This window comes from Xiphophorus couchianus, chromosome 5, assembly GCF_001444195.1.
Source record: "Xiphophorus couchianus chromosome 5, X_couchianus-1.0, whole genome shotgun sequence".
Classification (NCBI taxonomy): Eukaryota; Metazoa; Chordata; class Actinopteri; order Cyprinodontiformes; family Poeciliidae; genus Xiphophorus; species Xiphophorus couchianus.
In genome coordinates, this window is record NC_040232.1 from 25,421,910 (window position 1) to 25,446,204 (window position 24,295).

General features: G+C 38.5%; 3 protein-coding genes across 6 annotated transcripts; 2 read left to right on the plus strand and 1 right to left on the minus strand.

The window, feature by feature from the left end:
* Positions 1-65: 65 nt before the first annotated feature.
* ttk (ttk protein kinase) lies at positions 66-9,812 on the minus strand. Of its 2 annotated transcripts, none has more exons than XM_028019231.1 (25): positions 9,709-9,812; positions 9,079-9,166; positions 8,749-8,971; positions 8,359-8,465; positions 8,128-8,268; positions 7,241-7,349; positions 7,081-7,162; positions 6,878-6,984; positions 6,686-6,773; positions 6,495-6,600; positions 6,157-6,379; positions 5,232-5,338; positions 4,919-5,062; positions 4,684-4,838; positions 4,019-4,161; positions 3,765-3,891; positions 3,543-3,635; positions 2,219-2,376; positions 1,936-2,087; positions 1,722-1,846; positions 1,549-1,623; positions 1,276-1,452; positions 600-696; positions 433-518; positions 66-352 (listed from the first exon to the last, which is right to left on the minus strand). In XM_028019231.1, the coding sequence occupies exons 2-25, from the start codon at positions 9,164-9,166 to the stop codon at positions 284-286; spliced, it is 2,982 nt and encodes a 993-aa protein (XP_027875032.1). In that variant the 5' UTR covers positions 9,709-9,812; the 3' UTR covers positions 66-283. The 2 variants fall into 2 exon arrangements, with proteins under 2 accessions (XP_027875032.1, XP_027875033.1); XM_028019232.1 differs by lacking the exon at positions 9,709-9,812 and adding an exon at positions 9,576-9,688.
* Positions 9,813-11,126: 1,314 nt separating this feature from the next.
* On the plus strand, positions 11,127-17,101 carry ebag9 (estrogen receptor binding site associated antigen 9). Its single transcript, XM_028018503.1, has 7 exons — positions 11,127-11,421; positions 11,690-11,784; positions 13,264-13,345; positions 13,473-13,628; positions 13,798-13,908; positions 14,967-15,058; positions 15,264-17,101. Exons 2-7 carry the CDS (start codon positions 11,702-11,704, stop codon positions 15,379-15,381), a joined length of 642 nt encoding a protein of 213 aa, XP_027874304.1. The 5' UTR covers positions 11,127-11,421; positions 11,690-11,701; the 3' UTR covers positions 15,382-17,101.
* Positions 17,102-17,907: 806 nt separating this feature from the next.
* Positions 17,908-21,113, plus strand: eny2 (ENY2 transcription and export complex 2 subunit). 3 transcript variants are annotated; one of them, XM_028018505.1, is made up of 6 exons: positions 17,909-18,051; positions 18,152-18,191; positions 18,332-18,409; positions 18,544-18,614; positions 20,381-20,455; positions 20,795-21,113. In XM_028018505.1, the coding sequence occupies exons 3-6, from the start codon at positions 18,342-18,344 to the stop codon at positions 20,866-20,868; spliced, it is 288 nt and encodes a 95-aa protein (XP_027874306.1). In that variant the 5' UTR covers positions 17,909-18,051; positions 18,152-18,191; positions 18,332-18,341; the 3' UTR covers positions 20,869-21,113. The 3 variants fall into 3 exon arrangements, with proteins under 3 accessions (XP_027874305.1, XP_027874306.1, XP_027874307.1); XM_028018506.1 differs by having other exon boundaries at positions 17,910-18,041; XM_028018504.1 differs by having other exon boundaries at positions 17,908-18,191.
* Positions 21,114-24,295: the final 3,182 nt, after the last annotated feature.

Here is a 24,295-nt window from a genome sequence, read left to right on the forward strand (position 1 = left end):
TGTTTCATGATTCTACTTTCAGCTGTTGCAAAAAATAAAAAAATAAAAAAAAATCAACAAGCAACTCATTGGAACAAAGTGTGTTTATTTTTTCTAAACTGTATAAGCTTACAATTAGTTTAGCTAAAATGAAAAAATATACACATGTATGCTACTTAAATACATGTACGCTAGTTTAGACTTACAGTAAGATACTTCTATAGTGGTCACAAAGGGGTCTGAATAAATCAGTTGACATAAACAGGAAATAAATGAAGACAGGAGGAATCACGATTGTTGATTGTTAGGACGACGACTTTGCGCATTCTGTGACATCCAGCTTCCTGCCGCTGCTGCACATTTTAGCCAAATTCTGTAAGAAACAATAAAGTTAGAGTTTAATGTCAGGCGGGATCAAGAAGATGTTACACACACACACACTAAAAGTCCTACATTAGCTGCTCGGACGATACTGTTTGGAGACTGGAGGGCTGCCAGGTCAGTTAGAATCCTCTTCAGGTCCTTGTCAGAAGGACGCTCTGACGGAACAAAACGAATCACAGTTTAGCTTCAGAAGTTGATCGCTGAGCACCCGGAGGGCTTATTTGGCTCTTGCGTACCTGGTTCAGGAGAGGATTGTGGTTTCAGCTGGAGGTATTGATGCTCCAGCAGCTCTGCAATGGAGATTCTCTCTCTCGGGTTTCGCACCAAGCACCTCTGATGAAATGAGAGAAAACGTGGCATCACAAACTTAACCGGCTAGCTTGGGACTTGTGAACAGACGTGGCAGAGAGAGAACTACAATTCCCTTTATTCCAGTGCCTCCTCCATTTGAAGTAAGAAACAATAAGATACACGTGGAGACATTTTCATTTAAGGTTTTGTGAAAATGTGATAAACTCCCTTAAATGAACATCTAAGCTTAATTAATAATTAGAGACACACCGATCCGATATTAATGTCTGTATCGGTCCCGATATTAAAGCAATTTGTGGATTATGTGTCGGTGACAATGTGCCCAAACCGAAGGGCAGATCTATCCAGCCTAATTCTATTCTTTGTGGTCTGAGCGTCAAGCTTTGTTATTCATTTTAAAGCATATCTAGTTTCGGACCTCTATATGTACATAAAGTTTACTTACCTACCTTATAAATCATGAATGCCACCAATCCCAACCTCAGTCAGATGTTTTCTAAGCAGTTTAACGTGATTTCAAGCTTTACAATTATTCAAACAGGTAAACTAAATTCATTTGCATACCAAAAAAGAAAAAAAAAAGAAAAAAGAAACCCTCACTTTCAAAACATCCAGCAAATCCTTCTCTGCGATGTCGGGAAACTCGATCTTATGAGACGGATCGATGATGGCCTGCAGCTTGGCGATTTGGTTTGTGATGCTCTGGAACGGAGTCTTCCCATAGGTCATACAGTAGAGGATGCATCCAAGGGACCAAACGTCTCCTTTAGGGCTGATCTGTACAACACCATTATTATTATAATTATTATTATATTGAGATTCTTTATACGAGTCTTATTTCACAAGTTAAATCAGCCAGGTTTAGATGAGTACCTTGGATCGCGCCTGTCCTGGCTGAGATGATGTATCCTTGATGGCCTCAGGAGGCATATAGTTCAGCGTTCCAACCTGTGTGATTAGAACACACATTTAAAAAAACAAACTATATAAACCATAAATAATCAGACAACTCAATTAAAACCGAACCTAAAATAAATATGACCTACCTGAGAATCTTTCATAATGCTCGTCACGTCGGGCTGGATTCTGTTCGCGATGCCGAAGTCGATCAGCTTCAGCGACGCGTTGACTATGACAAAATTTGCTGGCTTCAGGTCGCTGTGGACGATGCCTGCAGAGAGCGAACATGAAAACGTCACAATTACTCATTTATAACAAGCAACACAGAAAATATGACAAGCAGTTGGAGACGACGAGAACCGTGCTTGTGGATGGTGTGGACGGCCTCCAGCATGTTCTTCCAGTAGAACTTCCTCTCAAGCGGGTTGACGGTTTTGCGGTTTCGCAACCAGGTGTTCAGATCCAAGTTGCCGCACTCCATCAGCATGTAGATATAGCTGTTGGTTATTTCACTGCAAAAAAAAAAAAAAAAAGTGGAACCATCAAAATCTCTGCCAAATAAGCTAAAGGTGGTTGGATTTGACCACACACTCAACTGCGATTCATCATCAACACACCGACTCTAGACGAGTCATGTACTCACTAGTCGTAAAGCTTTATGATTTGGTCGCTGTACTGCTGTAAGTGGTTCAGATGCTCAATTTCATTTTTGTAACTTTCTATCGTTTGAGCGTCAGCCTCCTCCAGGTTCACATATTTCACTGCAAACAGCTGCTTTTTGTGATCGAGGACCTGATAGACCTGCAGAAAAGAAAAAGAAGAACAAGAGTTAGGAGTGCACCAATTGCAGTTTTTTTTTTTTTTTGCAATCATTAAAAACAGGTTTCATCAATGTAAATGTGAGGCTTTTTAAGTCCATCGTCAACGAAATTTAAGACATGTATCGCAACACATACACAAAAGGAAAATTATTAGACATTGTTTTCTTTTTTCCCATCTTTTCTCCTAATATGTCGCTAAAGCTGAATCTGTGGCTTTCTGTTCTCTTCTGCTGCCATGTTCTATTCCTTTTCTCAGCTATATTTCCCTCTATAGAAACAACGTTCATGAAATAAAGTATGTCAAACAGCTGCTCGATCATCATGCTTAAAATCCATTAAACGTCCAGCTTCGGAGCTTATGTCTCTCAAAACGCTGCTCTTAGGTCAGAGCTAGTAGTATTAGCTGTTGGTTTTCAGGGGAGCTTTAGCCACTCAGTGAATCAAAACTGACAATTCTGAGGTCTGTTTAGTGGCTTAGCCTGCATAGTGCCAGGATGAACGGAGCATTGCATGGGTTGGCAACAGAAGTGAGCCACTGATGATAAATTAGCAAAAAACAGTTAGCTAGCTAGCAAGGCTATATTAGCAGCAAGCTAGCGTAACCGCCTCGAGTCACGGGATGCAATAAAGATGTCTGCACGCAATTAAAAATTTTGCTTGACTGAAAAATCTTGAGGGGGGGGGGGGGGGGGGGGGGGGAAACTACATAGAAAATCCACGAATAAATTCAAAAGTTTCAATTGACGTATTAAGGGCCAAATAAATTTTTCTTTAAAAAAAGAATCTAACGCATTTTAAGGGCTTAATTTTAGATATTCAGATGTAATACTTTATAAGGATACACTGATATCCTGTTGACCTGCTGATTCTGATTTTTGCCGATAGCAATTTTTTTGGTCTGAAAAGTCTCCAAATATAGCGACAGTCATCATGTTTTCAACAGTGGGGAGGCTATTGTTAACGGCACACGTTCAGATGTGACCTGGTAGGCAGGTCAGTCAGCTCTCTCTGATGGTAGACCAAAAGCTGATTTTCAGATCTTTGTGCCGATAGTTAAAGCCAATTTATCGGCGCACCCCGAGTCAGAACAGAACAACTTTGGTTTGAAGTGGTTTGTGTTTTTTGTTGCCGTCGGTGTTGCTTTACCTTGCTGGAGCCGCCTCGTCCAATCATCTTGAGGATGAAGAACTGCTTCCCCTTTATTGTGATGGATTCGTTTGAAAAAGAACTGAAGGAGACCTTCATTGAAAAACAAATAAGTTCCAATGAGATTTCTGTTTTATTTGCAAGGGATTTCGGCTGAGAGCTAAATAACAAATCCAGTGAACAGGTTGAAACATCTGTAACCGGGCGGTAACAGTGCTGCACCTGTGGAGTGTGGAAACCAGCTGTGTGGCTCAGAGGCGTGCAGGCCTGCTGCGCGGCTCCGGCTCTGTGAGGCGCTGCTGCAGAGGACGCCGCCTCGGGGCCTCTCTTTACGACGGGAGTGATGAAGCTGAGGAGAAACGACTTGTGAAAATCGTTCATTCGAGGGCGGAAAATACACAACCAGACCAACTTCTTTAAAAGTTTAAGAGGCTGAAACGATCCAGATCTTGGATGTGAGCGAATTAAGCACCTACCTACTGGGACGTGGGTTCCTGTAGCCGTTGGGCGTCTGATAGGCGGCTTGTGGGTTCAGTTTGGACGGAAGCTGGATGGAGGGAGTGGGGTAAGACTCCACCAGACGGGGAACGGGTCTGAGGTCGGGAGTGGTCCGTTTATCCTTAGGAGCAAATGAAGTGAAGCATAAAATGACTTAACAGTAGAGATGCACCGATCCAATATCTGTATCAACCCCGATATTGAAAGCAATTCATTGTGACAATGTTGACGGATCAATACGAGCAGATCTATTGATTCAATTCTATGCTATGTGTTCTGAGTGACGTCACGCTTTATTATTATTTATTTTACGTTGGCTGTTTTACTCCTAATTGCACGGACTGAACAAATTAAAGCTGGGTTGTTTTTCACAAGTTTGACCAAGAATTTCAATGTGCTGTACTGGTGCAGTTATCAACTAAATTTGTAATTCTGAACATTTATGTCTGTTTAAAAAAAAAAAGAAACATTTCAAAACAAGTTATCCTATATCGGATCATTATCGGCCAATACTAAACCTCAGATATATGCACTGGCAGTGAAAAAAAATAAGTAAATGAATCGGTGCATCTAGAGAGGGAAAATACAAAAAAAAAAAAAATATATATATATATATGTATATAAAATTAAATATTGCTAATACCTCAGGAGAAACTTGCCGGGTGAGCAGACTGGGAATTTTCCACTCTGCATCCGGCTCTTTGCTGGCAGGTTTATTCCGTTCCACCGACTGGCTCACAGGGATCCGAGCCGGAAGCTGCAGCTTCTGCTTCCCGCCAGAGGGGGGCCCGCTTCCTGCTACGCGGACGTTTACAGATTCAGCAGACAGAAACAGAAAAAGCAGCAGCAGCGGCACTCCGCTTCAGACTGATCCTTACCCATGGGCGGGTCGTCCTCCATGGGGGGAACCAGCTGTTTCTCTCCCGATGTCAGGTTCCGCATGGCCGTCTCCAGAAGCTCTGCCGGTTTGGCATTTAATGCCAGAGCTTTGTGCAGAATTGAAGTTGCTTTGACCAGGTTACCTAAAAAAAAAATGTAAAAAATCCACAAAGTCACCTTGGTAACCTGGTCAAACATGAAGAGAACGAAGAACTCATTTCACAACATGAAATCTCGAGATTCAAAACGTTTTTATTTGCTTTGCCACTTCCAGTTATTTTAATACAGCCACAAATAAAAACACAAGATTACCTTGAGAAACCTCAAACTGGGCATGTGCAATGTGGACAAACGCAAAGCCTTTGCAGTTGGATCTCGCGACTATGAAGTGATCCTGAGCCTCATCTGGATCTTCAATCCTACAGAGCGGAAAACAAATGGTGATATTCAGCAGACAGCTGTTAGGTAGTGATAGAAACAGACCAGAATCCCCTGTTGGAAAAAAAAAAGAAAGAATAAATTATAAAGAAATGACAGAAAAAATGAGAGAGAAATAGAAAGAAACAAAATGGAAAAGGAAAAGAAACAAATACAACAGAAGAAAAAAAAAAGACAGAAACAAAGCAAAAAATGAAAACGAAGCAACAAAAAAAGGAAAGAAAATCAAAACAGAAACCAGAGGAAAAAATTAAACAAAGACAGAAGCAAAAGAAAAAAAGGCAGAAAACAAAGATCCAAATAAAGAAACCAAGAAAGAAAGGTAAAACAAAGCAAAGAAAAAGAGAAAGCAGCAAAGAATCAGAGAAAAACCAAATGGAGGAAAGAAACAAAAAAGGCAGAAAACTGATTTAAAATAAATAAAAGATAAGAGTTTGTGTTATTTAGCATCCAAGAACTTCATCTAAATTTATCAAAAGACTTCAACCGAGTCAAAAGTATAGAATTAAGGTAACCACAGGTCACTTCATCTACCATACAGTCTTAATAAAACACACTGTGGCTTTAACCAGCAATACTGTGAAAAGGTTGTGAATACTTTTTCAGTGCATTTTAGATTATCTCCTTATGTTGGATTCAGAAGCACAACTTTAATCGAAAACTCTGCAGTCCATCTAGAAAAGAGATTGTGTACAACAATCAGATTGGTGCATCTTTGATATTTAGAAAGATAATGAAAATTTGACACTTTATACATTCACATCTGGAGATCCCCCAGAATGTCTTCAGTAAGACTCACCCCTTCAGTTCTGCATATCTGACCAGTATTCTGGCGTAGCTGGTGTTTTTGCTGTACTGTCTGATCGGCAGCCTGCTGAAGACTTTGGAGTAGCAGTCTTTGAGCTTGTTGAGCAGGCTGACGTTTGTGTGAGGGTTTCCTCTCTTCTCCAGGCTCATCAGGTACGTCCAACACGACTCGGGAGAGTTGGAGTTGACGACTTGTTCGAAATTAAAAGTCACATCTGCAGAGGAAATAATAACAATAAGCAGAAGAAGAAGAAGACAACAGAACTTTAATTTCCACTGATCACTCCGTTCAGCACGCTGCAGGTCAAAACGCAACTCAGCAGGTTTTACCTTCTATTTTGGACGATCCTTTCGCGCCGTTTGATTGGAGGAGCGTTGCGGTCGAGTCTGCCTGGTCCTCCCACTGGCCGTGATCCGGACTGAGAACTGATGGCTTCTAGTGCGTCAAAATGGATTTTGGAAAAAATCATCCTCGCACCGAAGCACAAAAGAGCTTTGCCAGCAAGTTTCTTTGTTCTCACCTGATCCCTGACAACGTCTCGGCCTTCGACGCTTTTCCTCGAGGAGGACACTCCAAATCCCGAAGTCCCGTTTGAACCAGACGTTTGTCTGAGAGGAAATAAAAAACAAAACAAAAAAACAGATAAAATACACAATTAGTTTGCATTTTGAATAAATTAGGGGCATCAGAGTGAAGCGGGGAAAATACAAACCTGGACAAACCCCTAGTAACAGACATACTGCTTGATTTGGGGACTTTCTTGTGGATGTCGTCATCATTTTCTGGAATTGAAAATGGCACTACAGGTACTCTCCCCGGCTATTAACAAAAAAAAAAAAAAAAGGAGGGGGGGGGGAAGGTGAAAATTCCAAGAACCGTTTAGTTATTTATTTTATCCCGCAGGCTGAAGCCCACCAAGCCAACTCCTCTTTTCCGATGGGATCCCGTCCTCCAGCCAGGAAACGGATCGTCCAAAGCCCCAGACGGTGGCTCCGTCCTGAAGAAATAAATAAATAAATAAGCGCGTTCCTCCTCGACAAGACCGTGCAAATTTAAGAATCTACTTCATTCTTACTCCGTGCTAAAAAGACTGGAGAGCTGCAAGTCGCCGGTTCCATCTGACATTCTGCCGAGTTTCGGGAATTCCGAGTCTTTTTTGACAGACTCAGTTCTATTGGATAATGCTGGAAACACAAAGAAAATATGTAAGCACAAAAAAACTGTAAGATGAATCTAATTTAGTAAGATAACAAAGGTATTAATGAGGGATGCACTGGGGCTGGAAGATGTAGCAAATTTTTGGTTTTTGAAGTTGTTTTTCTTTGTTTTTGGGCAGGGGCGGGGGATAAATAATTTTTTTTTTTTTTAAATCAGGATTTTTTTCATCAGTGCACTCGTTGGGCTTCCATAGTTACGTTTTTCTAGTAAAATTGCGACTTTATTCTGCCAATATCACAACTACGTTCTCGTAATTAAGCAACAATTCTAATAGCCTTGCCCTCAGAGCTCCAGCTCACAGAAGGGAAATAAACACCACTTTTTGAAAATGTTTTGTCATCTGACATTTTTATTTTTTTAAGAAAACAAAATGAAAAATAAAGTGGAGATTGGAACAAGTATGGGGGAAAAAATGGATTTTATTTTCAAGACATACTGTCCAGCTATAAAGTGCACCGATTGCAGTTTTCTGGTCGATCGCCAATCTTTAAAAAAAAAAAAAAAAAACAAATCTGATCTTCCTATTCAGGTTTTGGCTGATACCGTTTTTTTTTTTGTTTGTTTGAAAAGTTGCTAAGTTGGCAAAAGTAGGGCATTTATTGTTGACTGCACACATACAGATGTGACTCTATGGAGGCAGACAAGATGGACCGAACACCAAAATGAAGAAAATCTGGGCCGATTCATTGCTGCGCCCCCAGTATTAATGACTTGTAAACTGGAATATAAAAAACAAGTTCTCACATGGGAAGTTCTCCTTGTCCTCCAGACAGATCGCCGTTTTCCCGGCCTGCATGCTCTGCAGCGCAGCCACCAGCTGTTCTTTTGGTTTGGCGTCCACCTCCAGTGCGTTCTGCAGTATCTGAACGGCTCTTTTTGTGTTGCCTGGAGACGCAACACGAAACACACCCACCAGGTGAACACTTAACACACACTCACCCAGATGCCACAAGGAGCTAAAAAACAGTCCTGTACCTCGAGAGTGCTCAAACTGCGCGTGCGCGACGTGGACAAACGCAAAGCTCTGGCTGTGAGCTGTCGCCACGTTGAAGTTGGCCTCTGCCTCGTTGACATCTTGAAGTCTAGCAGAAGGAAAACAGTAAAAAAAAAAAAAAAAAAAAGAAAGAAAGTTAATTCTATCCAGAATTTATTATTTAGAGCTTCAGGTACAGTGTCTAAAATTTTTATGAGCTTGTCAACAATCGCAAAATTTCAATGCATTTCTTTGGAAAGGTCATCATTAAGTTGTGCATTACTGTCAAGTGCGAGAAAATATTCCCATTAGTGGTAGTAAAGTAAAAGATAAAAAACTCAAAGGAATGACGATGCTTTTTCCAAACTGCTCGAAATACGACATCTACTCACGCTTTCAGCTCGGCAAATCGGACCAACATCCTGGCGTAGCTTTCGTTATGACAGTGTTTCCCCAGTGGCATATTGGAAAACACCCTGGTATAAAAATCTATGAGCCTGGTGAGGTGGTTCTGGTCCAGCACGGGATCCCTTTTCTTCTCCAGGTCCGTCAGGTAGGAGAGGCAAGATTCGGGCGAGTTTGAGCCGATGACCTGGTTGATGTTGTCTGTGTCATCTGAAAGGAAAGGAAAGGGACAGGGAGTATTTACAACGTCAAAAAGACTGTAAACAACGGAAGGACGAACGGACTTGTTCGTTAATCATCAGCAGCACATTCGTTACCTTCATTGAAATACTTTTTTATGTTGCTGAACCTTTGATAAAGCCTGGCGAGCTGCTGCTTTCTGTCTGTGTGTTCCTCTTCTTCCATCTGAAAGTGAGAAGCCGACAGGCACATCCTAAACAAAAGCTTTTCCAGTCAAATCAAATTAAATCAAACTATGACCAAATCTGAATTTTGTGCAACAAACATTTTCCCTCTTCAAGACTTTACTACTGTGACAAAAACTTTCGCAACGCCTGTTTGACAAATAAACACCTAAGCAACTAAAGTAATTTGGCTAACCAACGTAAGGAACAACAGCGAAGCTAAGCAACAAAGAAATTCACAATTTTCCTCCCAAACTCTTGATATGAACAAATGCCGACAGACATTGAAACACTCGTTACAGAATTATTCTAAACATTTCGTTCTTTAAAAATACCGACTTTCGTGTTGACGGCATACTATGTTTGCTAATAGCAATGTTGTTAGCGGCGAATAGCTTAGCATTGCTTACCTTGCATGCGCCGAGTAATCTCAAACTAAGTAATGCAGAAGCATTTTGTATAATTTACAGTATTACGCAGCTAGCAGAAAAATCACTCCACCTTGTTTATGTTTCCCTAAAGAAAGCAATCACTAAAACTCACCTTTTCAGAAGATGCGATGCACAGCGAAACAAAAAACGCCCAACTGACAATTTTCAAATATGCCACTTCCGTTTAAGATGTGTACCGATTGGCTCATTCCTAAATGACGTACTCGTTTGCGGATGACACGTACAAATAAGTGAATGTCAAATATTCGCTAAGTGTTTTCGCCGCATTAATAACTATGGTTAAAAATGTGTTAGGATAATATTCTGTTTTTTTTAAGAGTAACTGGTGATATTTGTCTTTTTTCGGGCGCTCCCTTTCGAAACATCTAACGTTGCCATCAATTATGGCAAGCCATTTTAGTATTTAATAATAATAATTTTTTTTTAAAACTGTTAAAAACTGAAATTAGTATCAACCAACATGTTCTTGGTAGTAGGAATTATATCACCAGATATACAATATTACAACTAACCAATAAAAAAGACGATATATATTTCATTATTCCTGAAAGTTAAAGTGGAACCACTTGGCTGGACCTGACTCATTTGTGTATTTGTAAGTCAATTCTTTAAAAAGCATTTGAGGAACAAAACAATCTTTTTAGGATATATTTTGTAAAATAAATGCTTAATTTTAGTATACTGTAAAGACTGCATGGACCTGATGAGCTACAATATGGCCTCCTTCAGAATAGCGTCATATAAATTGAGGTAGTTTGGCATTTTGTCAACTCCGTCAGAGTTTTCAACTGACAGTGTGACTCTCTCAGTGATAGTGTTGGCAAATCTCACTTAAATGTGCATCCATCCATCCATCCATTTTCTGTTCACCCTTGTCCCTAATGGGGTCGGGAGGGTTGCTGGTGCCCATCTCCAGCTACGTTCCGGGCGAGAGGCGGGGTACACCCTGGACAGGTCGCCAGTCTGTCGCAGGGCACTTAAATGTGCAGTTAATTCATTTTAATGTACTTTGCATAAATGGCATTACTTCACATGTATCAAGTATTTCTTTTGACTCACTAGTTTGTCACCACCTTCAGTTCTGTGTCAACTCAGTCGTGCACTGTCAACTCCTTCAGATGGACTTTATGTTGTTTTTAGTTTTAAATAATATTTCTATTGTTTCTTGAGAAGCATTTGTCTGTAAAACTGAGTGAAAATATCACTAAAAGGGTCATTAAAAATTAATTTTATATTTATTTTTGCCAGGTCGTGATGACAAAGTTCTAGGTCAGTTCCATTAAAAATGTAATTTTCAAACAAATGTTGCAACTGGGAGCCTGCACCTTAGCATCTTTACATTTCCAAAACATTATTTATCATGTTTGTATACGCAAACTTGAGAAATAATTTTAAAAAATTGGGAAAATTTAAACCCATTTTGTCCCATTTCTCAAGAATCACTGAAATACATTGTAGACGTATCCGTCTCGTTCTCGTTTTCCCAATAGCGCCTAAACGCAACATGGATTCAGCTCCTCCCACTTTCAATATGGCAGCCATGGGAAGGAGACAAGCGACGCCACGAATTTAGGAGTTTTTTCGCGATAAATGAGTGGTATGGGAAGCTGCCACGTATACATCTATGTTGTGACAACATTATTACTCCTCAGTGCCAATGTCTCGTTTGAGAACAACTTTTAAAGGTTTCAAAAATACAATGTTTCTCAGTGGGCTGAGCTAGCAAGCAACGGTTAGGAAATAAATGAACTTGTGTCTTCTGACTCACAAGAAGAAATCATTCACCTTGCATACGTCCTTCTAGGTGAGTATGTATTTGCATAGAAAGACGCGCAGACGAGGATAAACGGCATTTGCATTAAGAAGACGTGTTTAACTCCTCGTTAGCCTCATACTCAGAAACATGAACGCAGAGGAACTGCATCCTAGTGTCACAGATTCTCTCGTCATGTCTCCTGAGGAAGTTGTTGTTTGGCTCTCATTTCTGCCCGTCTTGTTTGTTTCAACGTTTTTGAACTGTTCTATTTCATCATTATTCAATATTGCTTTCTTTTCTTTCCCCCCCCCTCCAGCTCAGATTCATCATGGCCATCACTCAGTTCCGTCTGTTCAAGATTTGCACGTGTTTAGCCAGTTTGCTGTCCTTTTTTAAAAGGTTGATATGCAGGTAAGCACCATTAGTCCTTCATACTGTGATTTGAAAAGGATTTTTACCTGTTATTGTTGTTCTAGGGACCATACAACATTTTTCTTCTTACAAATAATAATAATAAAAATAATTCATATTGGTTCCAATTCTTTGTCATATAACTCAATCGCTGTCAATTTTCATTTTCTTGTCTTGCCCCTGTTTCTTAATTGTATTCATATCTCTGCTTCTACTGCATTCTCACAAGGTTCCTCTATCTTTTCACGCACTGTTTGGGTGAAAAGTTAAAACCAGGAGCTTACATACACCGAATAAAAAGACACATTTGCCTTTTTTTCCCCCCCCCTCACTATCTGAAGCTAAATCGGACCGAACATTTCTTGTTTCGGGTCTGTTAGAATCAGCAAAATAATTTTTATTTGCTAACAGGAGAAAGAAAATGTCAAAGATCTATTAATGTCTTCAAAATCAGAAGTTTACATACATTCCCTCAGTATTTGCTGTTAACTTTGAACTGTTTGGCTTGGGTGAAACGCTTTGGGTTCCCTTCCACAAGTTTTGCACAGTAGTTTAATGGAATACAGGCCTATCACTTCAGAGTAATCAACGTTCACAAATATTAATGTGGGACATTTCAACGACGCGTTACCAGACTCTCAGAGCGACCGTTTCTGAGTTACTGCTCAGCAAAGAATAATTCTAGGACAGGCGTCTGCCATAAGTGGCTCTTTGCAAATTCCAACAGCTCTAAAATAAGTCTGTATTAAAGTGATAAAGAATAAACAAATGTTTTAAATATACATTTAATAAAAAAAAGAGGATCTAAGCAGTTATTTTCATGTATTAAAGTGGTATTTCATGACAGAATTATACAGAAGATACTGTTGATTTTTTTTAAGATCTATTTTTCTTTTTGTCATTAAGTTGTAAACAATTTGCATTTTCACAGTTTCCTTAAAATTCTACGTCCGATGGAAGGAAATGTGGCCGCCGTCTTTTGTGCAAACGTTTTGTTTTTCTTAACTTTAAAATCTGAAAACAGAAATAAATTGGGGATTCTTTAAAAATGACGACAAATTTCCTGAAGCAGACATTTACTAAAAACAATAAAAAACAAATAAAACTTAAGTTGTCGTCGTCGTCTTAGAAGTTCTTCTAACATTTGCAGGTCTAAGCAAGTCTTCTTTAGCTGGACTTAACATTGTGAAGATTGCAGGTCTATATTCCTTCTTGCATTTTGCAATTATGAGTGTTGAGCTTACAGATAAAGACTCGGATAATGAAAGTTTGTGGCTGTGATGTGACAAAATGTGAACAAGTATAGATACTTCTGCGAGTCAATGGATCTCCTACTGACTAATTGTAAAAAAAAAAAGAAGTGAAACAAGTTCCGTTTGGTGGAATCTTCTTTGTGCATTACCGGAAAACTGATTATGGTTAGTCTTGTCTCCTTTGTGGTTCCATGAAATTGATTTGAATAATTTGATTGTGACACAGGAGCGGAAGGGGCCGCAAGCTCAGCGGTGATCAGATAACTCTCCCAACGACAGTCGATTTTTCCTCCTCTTTAGCAAAACAGGTGAGTAGCTGCGTCACTCACGTTCCCTAAAAGTATAAGGCTGGAATTCAGAATTTGGGTAAAAAAAATAAAATAAAAAAAATGTAATGAACTCAAAAAAAAATGTCTCCCTTTGTGGTCTGAACAGCCAGAAATCGAAGAGTGGAGCTCCTGGGATGAAGAAGCTCCTACGAGTATTAAGATCGAAGGTGGAAATGGAAACGTGTCCCCTCCGCCCAACGATGCAGACGAAGAGCCGGATTATTTTAAAGACATGGCTCCCACCATCAGGAAGACGCAGAAGGTACAGAGCGGGTTCAGAGCAGACGGACTTTGTTTTTCTTTTTTTTTTTGATTCAAACGAAGAGTTGAAAAATAGACGTGGCTGACATTTAGTGACACTGAAGAAAAATACAGACAGCTTTAAGACTGATCATATGTCTGACTGCTTCGCCCTTTTATTTCTGGTCCAGATTGTGCTGAAAAAGCGCGAGCCGTTGAACTACCTGGTTCCCGATGGGTCAGCAGGATTCTCCAGCAGGCTGGCAGCCTCCCAGGACATGATGAGCTTCAGTCCGCCCTCTGTGAGAAACGCCTCGGCTTCCTTCAAGACATTCTGTAGATTCTTTCGTTTTCACTTGTTCAGGTTTTTGTTTCGACTAAAAACATGTTGCAAAGCAGTAAAAATAAAATTAAAGTCCTGTGTTCGGCCTGGGCGATGTGGCTTAAAAATAAAAATGTCACTTCCCCCCCCCCCCCCGATCCCATTTCTGATTTTATTTTTAAAAAATCTCTTTTCTAAAAAAGAAATTACAAATGACAAATTATTTTCAAAAAGTGGCTTTTATTTCAGTCATCCCTTCTATGAGTTGTACGACGGCGTATTAAACCCTGGATGCAAGAATTACTTTTTAACTATGAGAATATAGTCAGAACATTAGCAGAATAAATACTAGAGCATCTTAATATGACAAGAAAACATTCATTTTAATGAGGGAAAAAAACGTAATTTTGTTTTTGAGTTCTCATAATATAACTACTTCATTCTCCTACTATTACAACTTTATTCTGATAATATTAAGACTTTATTCTTTTACTATTTTGATTGTATTCCTGTAACATTATATCTTTATTCTCATAAAAATAAATAAATGAAAAAAATCTTAGCATGACCCTTATGTTTCCTCGTGGATTTGACCTGAATTCTAAAGACCAAATAAGTAAATAGAAACCAGGGTTGTCAAACAAGATGGCGGCTTTGTGAGTGATGACATCACTCTGAACCATGGAGTGCATTGGTGAAATAAAAAAAACCAAAAAAAACATTTTTTTCCCCCCAAAAACTCAAATCTTTGAAAACAAAAAATGTGATTTAATCAATAAAATTAATGTATAATCCAATATTATATTTGCATTCTCAATGTCCATGTAATGGAGAAAACATAAGTGACTTAATGAGAGGCAGAAGAAAAACTGCAAACTCTCCTCAGTGATGGTGCAGACATCCTAAGAAACTTAAAGTATTTTAACCAATTGCTAAGAGTTTAAACCAAAGTTCTCCAGTGGTCAAAATAATAAGTTTTGGCTCCTTAAAAAAAAGAGGAAAGCTGCAAACTTACTTTGACTCTGTGTGTCTCCTCAGGGTGAACTGGGCGAAATGGAAAACTGGCAGGAGGACACAAACGCCTGGGAGGATGAGTCCGACGCTGCCTGGGAGGCAGAGGAAGTGCTCAGGTAAAAGTTCTGCTAGACTTCCTGCCATTTACGTCTGCTGTGACAATTTGAGTTGTTTCAGTTACACAGATGTTTGGGGGGGAAAAAAACAAAAAGAAATGGAGCACAAGTTTGTTATCCTACATGTTCTATATATTTACACATTTATGTAGTTAATACCGTCTGACCAGACTGTTCTCATTTTACTTCTGTCTCTTTCCACCAGGCAACAAAAGATGGCTGAGAGGGAGAAGCGCTTCATGGAGCAGCAGAAGAAGAAAATGGAGAAAGAGGCTCAGAGGATGCTGAAGAAGGAGCAAAAGATCGCAGTCAAGCTCTCGTAACGTTTTGGAAATGCTCCGTTTCGAGCCGACGGGGGCGCCTGGGTTCGGGCACAGACTTCAAATCTATCATTAAAACAGTCTTTAAAGTTCCTTCCACGTGGATTATCATCAGTCACTACTTTATCTGTTTACAAACTGTCCTCCTCCTCTACCAGCAGCCATTTCAGTTTGGTACGCGGCTGCACTGTAAAAACCCATCGGTCTCCAGAGCAGATTACACACTGGAGAAGTGTGAATTAAAATTAAAAAAATAATTAGATTGTGACTTAATCTGGTTGGTAGTACTTAATTTGTTTGTTCTCTCCCAGAAGCATTTTGTAAACGAAACTTCTCTGCAACTTAAAAAAAAAAAAATAATCTCATAAAATCTTTATGGCCTCACAGGGAAAAAAAGGAGTGTAATTTATACCTTGCATCACTGTTAATCAGTGGCATTCTTTGCTTTGCTAATTATTGTGTTGTTTTTTATGTTCATGTCTTTCGGAGTCTGTACATTTATTTTTTTTTCCCTGATGATCATGGCTTTATTTTCGTCACTCTAATCTGAAGCCATCACTACACTGGAAATCTGCATTTGAATGAAAACTGGAGCTTTTAAACTTGGTGTGGATGAAGATCGATGCAATTATCAAGTCAAACTATGAATGAAGGCTATGGGTTCCTATGGCAACCTCATGGCTGCTGGTTTACCATTCATTCCTAGACATTTTGTCGAAGGTAATTATCCAGAGATCTAAACCTTTGTTTCTATTTGTGTGTGTGTTGTTGTTGGAGGAAATATTGCTTCGGATATGACTGATGAACATACTTTTTTATAAAATATGGATCACCAAGGCGATAGAATCAATTGCTTCACCCACGAAGAGGATTTAAGTGCAGATTTAATGTGTTTCCGCAAGAAAGAATTCCTGGTCATTGCCTAGACTATTATTTCTGTAATCATGAAAACCAAACCGGGTGAAGAATCTAATATATATATGCATGATGATGAAGCTAAGAGTTTTAAAACCTCCATTGAAGCAAGTCGAAGAAGGCAAATTTTTATTCGCAATGTTACAAAAGCTTTGCAAATGGCGGGATGTTCTGCTTTATTATTTATGAGGTGATTGAGTGAAAACGTGACAGTTTTTAACCTAAACGAGTGAGCGACGGTGGGCAGTTCTAAGAACTAACATGGTGAAACTGGTGTTCATTGGTTGGAAAAGGTTTGCGTAGTTAATTTGTTTCCCTATGGGGTTTCATAAAGAGACATAGCATTTAGCTTTTCTTTTGTTGGTTTGTTTTGCACATTTTTTTCCCCCCACAAAGAAATCATTTCTGTTTCTGTTATTCTTTCACTTTATGACTTCATGTTCAAAAATTTGGTGGTTGAGCATAAACAAAAGTTTTGCTCTGAGTTGACAAAAAGCCCTGTTCAGATTCGACAGGTTGTAAATCTGGTGTACGAGATTTTTTTTTTCTTTCTTTTTTTTTTTTTTTTTTAATAAAAGCATTGATTCATATGTTTGCACTGTTTTTGGAGGAACATTTTCTAAACTACTAATGGGCCGCCACCAAACGGTTTAAAATTGACATTTAGTGTGAAGGTTCGTGCTTTTTATTAGGATCCCAACTGGAATAAAAAGCAAAAATATACTCCAGTAAGTCTGTCTCCAATACAAAAGGGTTGGGATGAGATTTAAATTGTTGAAATACCGTATCTTATTGTTTTCCTACTAGAGGAAAAAAAAAAACACCTGTCAATATCTGTCATCAACAAATAGTGTACAAAATGTACAGATTGTTTTAAAAAGACCTGAAACCAGCACATTGCCTAAGTACAGCTTCACGAACAACTTAACTAGATTACATGAGCAAAACTTGAATATTGGTTCATTATGCACACACACATTTGAAGTGTTTATCTGTGTGATAATGACTTACAGCTAATGATAACGCCAAATTAATTTCCTTAGGAAATCAGAATAGTTCCATCCACTAAATTATAATATGCATTAGGAAGTCTAAATGACCTTTACGCAGATGTAGCACGCTGTTTATTAAGCCCATATTTCTGTATTTATAATGTTTATTTTCATCAGTCTAATATAGTCAAATCTTAAAAGTATTGTTTTAGCTGTAAGCGGAAAACCATAAACAGAAATAAAGGCTTTGAAACATTGGTTTGTGTAAAGAAAACTGTTTTATTTTGTTAAGTGTGCCAAGGAAATAATTAAACTTTTGAAATGTATGGATTAATCTGCCTTGATTTTTCGCATTGCCACTATATATAATGTCATGTCAACAAAAATAGAAATATATTTACTGAGAGAAATGGATTCACTGCTTATTTTACTCTATCGTCTTCAGTTATAGCTTTTATTTACTTTTCTTTATTGCCATGTTTATTGTTTTTTTTTTTTTTTTGTAGTAATATTCATTGACACACACTGGGTAAAGACACACTCTCCAACTAACTTCGGACTAAACTGAGAGGTAATAGTCATTCATGCATTAAAGGGTTAAGTCCAGTCCCAAGATACACATGACGTGCTTCCGCCTTGCACCGGAAGTTTGCGGAGTTTCAGCTGCTGTGACCGCGCTCCACCGTCCTAGGGGATCCTTTGTGAGAGCTTAAATGTTTTGGAGCTGACTAGTTAACGAGATAGCCACTTTACTTAGTGAGTCTCGGTGGGTGGGATTTTTAGGGCTACGTTGCTTCTGCTTTCTTTCTTTTTTTTTTTTTTTGTAGCGCCGTTAATGGTCGTCGTATTTTCACTTTTTGATGCGGACAGGCTGCCGAATCTCGCGAGAAGAAGTGGAATCTCACCGTGAGTAAAGCTCGGGTTTAAGTTGAACCCGGTGTGTTGTCTTGATAGTAATGTTGCCGTTGCTTCAGCTGGTGGTGTGTATTGTTTGTTGCTTTCCTTTTGGAGTCTTTGAGTTAACTTGCCTTTGTTTCTCCTCCCAGAACAAACACGATGAATAAAGAAGCCAGACTGAAGGCGTCAATAAACCAGAAGCTAACGGAGACGGGAGAAAGAGATAGGTGGGTAGGATTTAATACAACGTAGAACTCAGAAGGTAGGGGTATTATTGAATATGTTTCAACTAAAAATGTCAACTTGAAGGCATTTTTCTGCATAAAATTCACCTGCTCTCCTCTGTTTATCTGGGTGACAGATTGAAGGAGCTGCTGAGAGCCAAGCTCACAGAGTGTGGATGGAAGGACCAAATGAAGGCTCAATGCAAAGGTAAAAGCACTTTTCCAGAAAAAATATGGCGGCTGGTACATGAGGGAAACAAGGTTAGATTTACTAAGAAGAGGTACTTTTATGTTTCTCAATTTTTCTTTTCTTGGCTTAGAGATGCGAAAAGGTCGACAGAATTTACATGAGTCAGAAAACGTCAAGGTATTCAGAGAAGGTGGTGTTTTCTTTCCTTTAGTTTTGTTTTTTTATTCTATGAATAATGTAGAAAAAACTGTCCACACTAAAATCCTAAAAGCGAACAAAGTCGGAGTCTTGAAACTGGATTTTATAGTTCTTGTGTTGCTTTTCAAAATGTTTTTTTTTTTTTTTTTTTGTGCAATGTGACTGTTTTTAAGAGTGCAAACATATTTGATGTTTACGTTCACTGTCACTTTTATTAAAGTCGTCATCATCAGAGTTTATGCATTCTGTTGACACGATTTCTGTTGTGTCAACAGAAAATCTTTTTGACACAATAAGTCCGCCAAATGTCACTGGTAAACTTAAAAATTAAAATCAGAGTTTTCTCCTCCTGCTAGCATAAGGGCTCATGCAGGCTTGGGTATTTTTTTTGAAACAGCTAACACTGCATTTTTATACTTTTCTGAAACTTGAACTATTCCAAAATTTGGAATATTTCCAGTTCTCAGACTTGAAACAGGCAGAAAGGGAAAAGGAAACCGTTGGACTAAAGTCCTAAATTTGAGCTAAAGTCTGCACATGCAGCATTCACTTTAAAGGGGTTATGTAAAGCCTAAAAGTTTTTTTTTTGTAGACCTGTTGGAATAAATGAGAACAATTCACAGACAAACCCACATTAGTTAAAGCTTACCACAATCATTTTGTCAGATAAAGATAGAACCTGTAAGTGAAGTTAAAGCAGAGATAGAAAAAATGTTGACTTTATTTTTAATGTTTTTGTTTGGGTTTATGTAGAATATGGCTGAGAGTGAAGAGGGCAGAGATGGAAATAAAATGTCATGCAGCTTAATGGCAGACAGTAAGAAGAGAGTCAAACAAGGTCAGAGATGATGAGGATGAAGGTGAATAGGTTGAGGAGAGGATCGGAGAACTCTGCATCTCCAACCCTCTCAGTTGAACAGACTCAACAAATGTTGCACTGAATTCTGCAGGAGTCAAATCTTGACTCCAGGGGGCGCCGTTACTTCTATAAATGTTATTTTGCTCTCAGAGCAAAAATAACATTCATTCAGAAGGGTTTTCAGAATGAAACCCTTCTGAAGTACAGATGGTTACTTACTCTGTTCAGTTCAACAGAATATTTAACAAAATGGAGAGTTAACATGGGTTAGGGTTTGGTTTGAGGATAAAAGCCTTTAAGTTGTAGTGCAGTGACGGTTTCTGGTAAGAACTATCACAATATCTCTCTGTACTACACACCAGCGTATGTCTGTGGTGCTTTGAGAGCAAGTTGTGGACGTAAGCCACAGCGCCCTCTGCAGGGACCAATAAAATCAAATCAACCAAGAGGTTTTCACAGGTTTTAGTACCACTTTATATTAAGACAATTAATATAAGACAAGACATTAGTTATTGAACACTTGACAGTCTTAATACTCTCAATAAAACCACTTGCACTATAAAGTAGTGGTTGATATCTTTGTGACCTCCTTTGGAGGTTAACATTTTGGGGTTTTGTTTTGTTTGTTTGTTTGTTTTGATTTGTCAATAAAGTTAGCTTTAAACTTGATCCTTAAGTTTAATCTCTTCTGATACATCAGTCTAACTGTAGTATATTCCTCATGCAGACGTCATCAAACAAAAAGGTCTGGAGCACGTGACGGTGGAGGACCTTGTTGTAGAGGTCACCCCTAAAGGAAGAGGTAACTCAAATAACAAATCGACACTACAGTCTCAGAAAACAGTGACTACATAATTTGTCATCATAAATAAGATGATTAAAAAATAAGGCAATTGCTAAATATATATATATATATATATATATAAAAGAAACGTTTTTGAAGAAAAGATCCAGCGCATTCCACACCTTTGATCCCAATGCATATGCACCGTTCAGAACAGAAGCATATCAGAAAGAAAACAGATGTATGTGTATGTGCAATGATGTTGTAAGGCTTCATAAAAGAGTTTGTGATCATATTTACCAGTGAAAAAGAGTGAATGTTGCAGGAAAGCGACTCATCAGTGTGTCTTTATTGCAGCCTTGGTGCCAGACAGCGTTAAGAAGGAGCTCCTACAGAGAATTCGAGCCTTTTTGACACAGCACGCCTCATAATCAACATTTGCCGATATTATTCTCATAAAGATGTTAGCTTTTGTGTTGTTGTTTTTTAAGGATTTAATGGAATTCTGAAATATTTTTTGGAATTGCTTATAAATTCTTATCATCTCCGACATCTCCTCTGATAAATGTGTTTGTATTGATCCACTGATCAACTGATTCATGTTTTATACCAATCAGATGTCGTGTCTCCTTGTGTATGAAATGTGCTGCTTGAATAAAGGGGTCAATTTATTAAATATGCATTTTTTTCCTATATATATATATATATATATATATATATGTATAAAAAAGCACAATACAGAAATTAATTTCAGGGAAGAAATTGATCAGTGTCCATCATCATCCACTCTTAAGGAAGCTACTCTGCTACATTTACATCTCTACTACATCTCTACTGTAGTTCTGTAGATTTGGGGATGGAGCTAAAATAGAAATGTTTTCAGATGTACATTAAATAGCTAAAGATTGTTGCTTTTTAATGACTGAGAGGAAAAACACTAAAATACTTGCACAACTCTAAAAATGCACGAGTGTGCAGATTTTCATTTGCACACTTATGAATCGGCTCATTTCTTAAGAGCTGATTTAAAACATTGCTCCTAACAAATGATAACATATCAGCATTTAGGCTAAAGACCAAATAACTTCAAACTTTACCTCTGTGACTTCCAAATCAGGGATTTAGCTCCCTCTAATGGTTCCAATGCTGACCTGCAACAAATTGTGTCACTGTATAACATTTTTTTTTCGTTAGGTAGATTTAAAATACATTAGACTAATTGTAAGATTAATAGTCAAAATATTGAATTCAATCTTAACTGAGCATGCTACAGCACTTGTGTAATTCTTTGACAAAAACACTTCCAAAGCATTTCTTCCACACTTGGAGTGATTTTATTGGTTATAGTGCACTTATTTACATAGTAATGTTATTGATATCTGATAATTATCAAAATAGTTTGAGCTAGTAGAAACAAATGTGTAAAAACTGGAGCTAGAACCTCTTATTTCCTTTGTTTTAATGTTTTCCTTTGAGATTAGTCTACCAGCTGTTGGATTAAGATGAATCCATTAATGAACAGCTTTATGATTTTATGATTGTTGACTTTTGTTCCCCAATTCTCTGGTTGTTTCTTCAATCAATTTTATAAACTGCTTAAAAGTGCAGGTACATCACAATACAGTAGAATAACATTAAATTTATAACATCACATCACATTTAAATTCATTACTCCTTTATTTATTGCAACTGCTTAAATCTGTTCGTCTGATTACTTATGGCTAACTGAAACCTAAAATTGTGTTTCTCAAGAAATTAGATTACACCAGACTAAAAAGGATGTTTGATACAGAAACGTCGTCCTATTGGAAATAATTTCCTTGTACTCTACAGTTTATTCACTCAATCCTTTGAGGTTCAGTCTGATGTTACAAGAGTTAGGAAGCCCAGATTTCTTTAGTAGTAGCTTTTATTTTGTCTGTATTGTTGGTTTTGGTGTCTCAGCTTCCTTTTAACATCATGCTAGATAAATTAGGGCAGGCCAATTTGCTGGATAATCGAAGACAGTGACACTCTGCTTATTAAATCAGGTTTTAGTACTTTTGACAGTGTGAGCAGGTGCCAAAGTCGTGCTGGAAAATAAAATCGGCATTTCCATAACAGTTGTCAGCAAGGGAAAGCACCGAGCTTTCACAATGCTCTGGCTGTCAGCCGTAGTGACGTTGGAGATGAGAAACCACAGTAGTATAAATCATCTCTGATTCTCTGTATGAGTTTGAAACTCCAAACAGAACTTCAAGCAACTTGGATTCTGGAATCGTCTCTGCTCTTTGGGTTGAACCCCGTGGTGTCCAAACTGTCTGCCATGTGGGACAAAATTGAAAAGTTGAGCATACTGGCTTGGCCATAAATATTATAGATTTTGAAATGAAAAGCAAAACCCGATTTGCGTTGTGATTTATTTAGTCGGCTTTACATGCTCAACATTAAGCTAAACATGAAATACTTCAGTGAAAGAAACAAAGTAGCCAGATTTTAGTTGAAAATGTTCTGTAGATGATGTTAAATCTGAAATATAAAAGACTCTCACACTTTTGCTTTGAAAGAAAGCCATAAAACTTTGACATACCTCCTAAGGCCCGCAACAGTAATCACAGTGAAGGATGGTTTTACAAAGTATTGACTGCATTTCACAATTAGAGGCAGTATGATGTATTTTCCAGTCATATGCTGCCATTTTATAGCACAATCAAGTAACTATTTACCATCAGTTCTTATAAAAATGCTGTGTATATATAAAATATGACTTAAAAGTAATTTGACTTTGTAATTTATTGCATTGAAATTGCGCCTCTGTCCCTTTAAAAACTCCTCCTGTTTCTGAAACTCTGTCTCGAGAAAGTCTTCAAATCGCTCTATTAACACTATAACAACATTTTTACCATCATTATACTGAGAAGTAGCTTCTATAATGAGCTCAGCTGATGTGCGGTTCCACCAGGTGCTAATTGTCTGCTGGCTAGTCTGAAGGAGCTGAGTGAGGCAGAAGCTTGGGAGCTTGGAAACTGCGTCTTGAATGCGGAGCTGGGTCCACCCAGGTGTTTCGCATAGCTGAATGGTTGCCACGGGAGATTACAGGATTTCTCAAACATGCATGAACGAATCAAGGCAACTCTCCAGGTGTGTTTTTAATGAGGGTAATAACATTACATTATGATGTAAAGCTCAAGGAAATTGATGTTATATAATACTACCCCTTTAAAAACGTCTTTGTTTGGGTCCGTCACATAAATCCCCATCAAAATACATTGAAGTTTGTGGCTGTAACCTACAAAAAAAAGTGAAAACTTTCAAGAGGCATCAGTACATTTTTTGTAAGGCGCTGTAGTTGCACAGGCATGACCTAATTGCAAGTTAATTTCATTTCATCGCAAACCCAAGAAAAAAAAAAGTGTACCTCTTGGCATAATTTTTCACATTAGCGAGTAGAGGCTGTGCGTCGGTCACCCACACAAAGCTCAGGGAGTGTTTTCATAGCCGAAGGACCCGCTGTGACATCAGCCTAGGTGACAACATGCTGATGTACAGTTCTGTAGCGGAGGCCAAGTGTAACATTCCCCTCTATCCCCTGCACACACGTTCCTTTAATGGCCTACATCAATTCCCATGTTATCAGCCCGATCTCCCCTGGGCGCCCCTTATAAAGCGGGCTCTGCACTCTGAACTACGCCGCATACCAACACCGGATAGAGTTACGGGTGACGCAATATATTATTATAGAGATTTGTATTTACGTTCTAACTCTGTGTTCTCAGCTTTTCTCAATCACCCTGGACCCGCTCGGCTCAGCTGTGGAGCTGTACAATAACCAGATTACTCTCCACGTCATAAAAAAGTCAGGCGAGTTTAAAAAAAAAA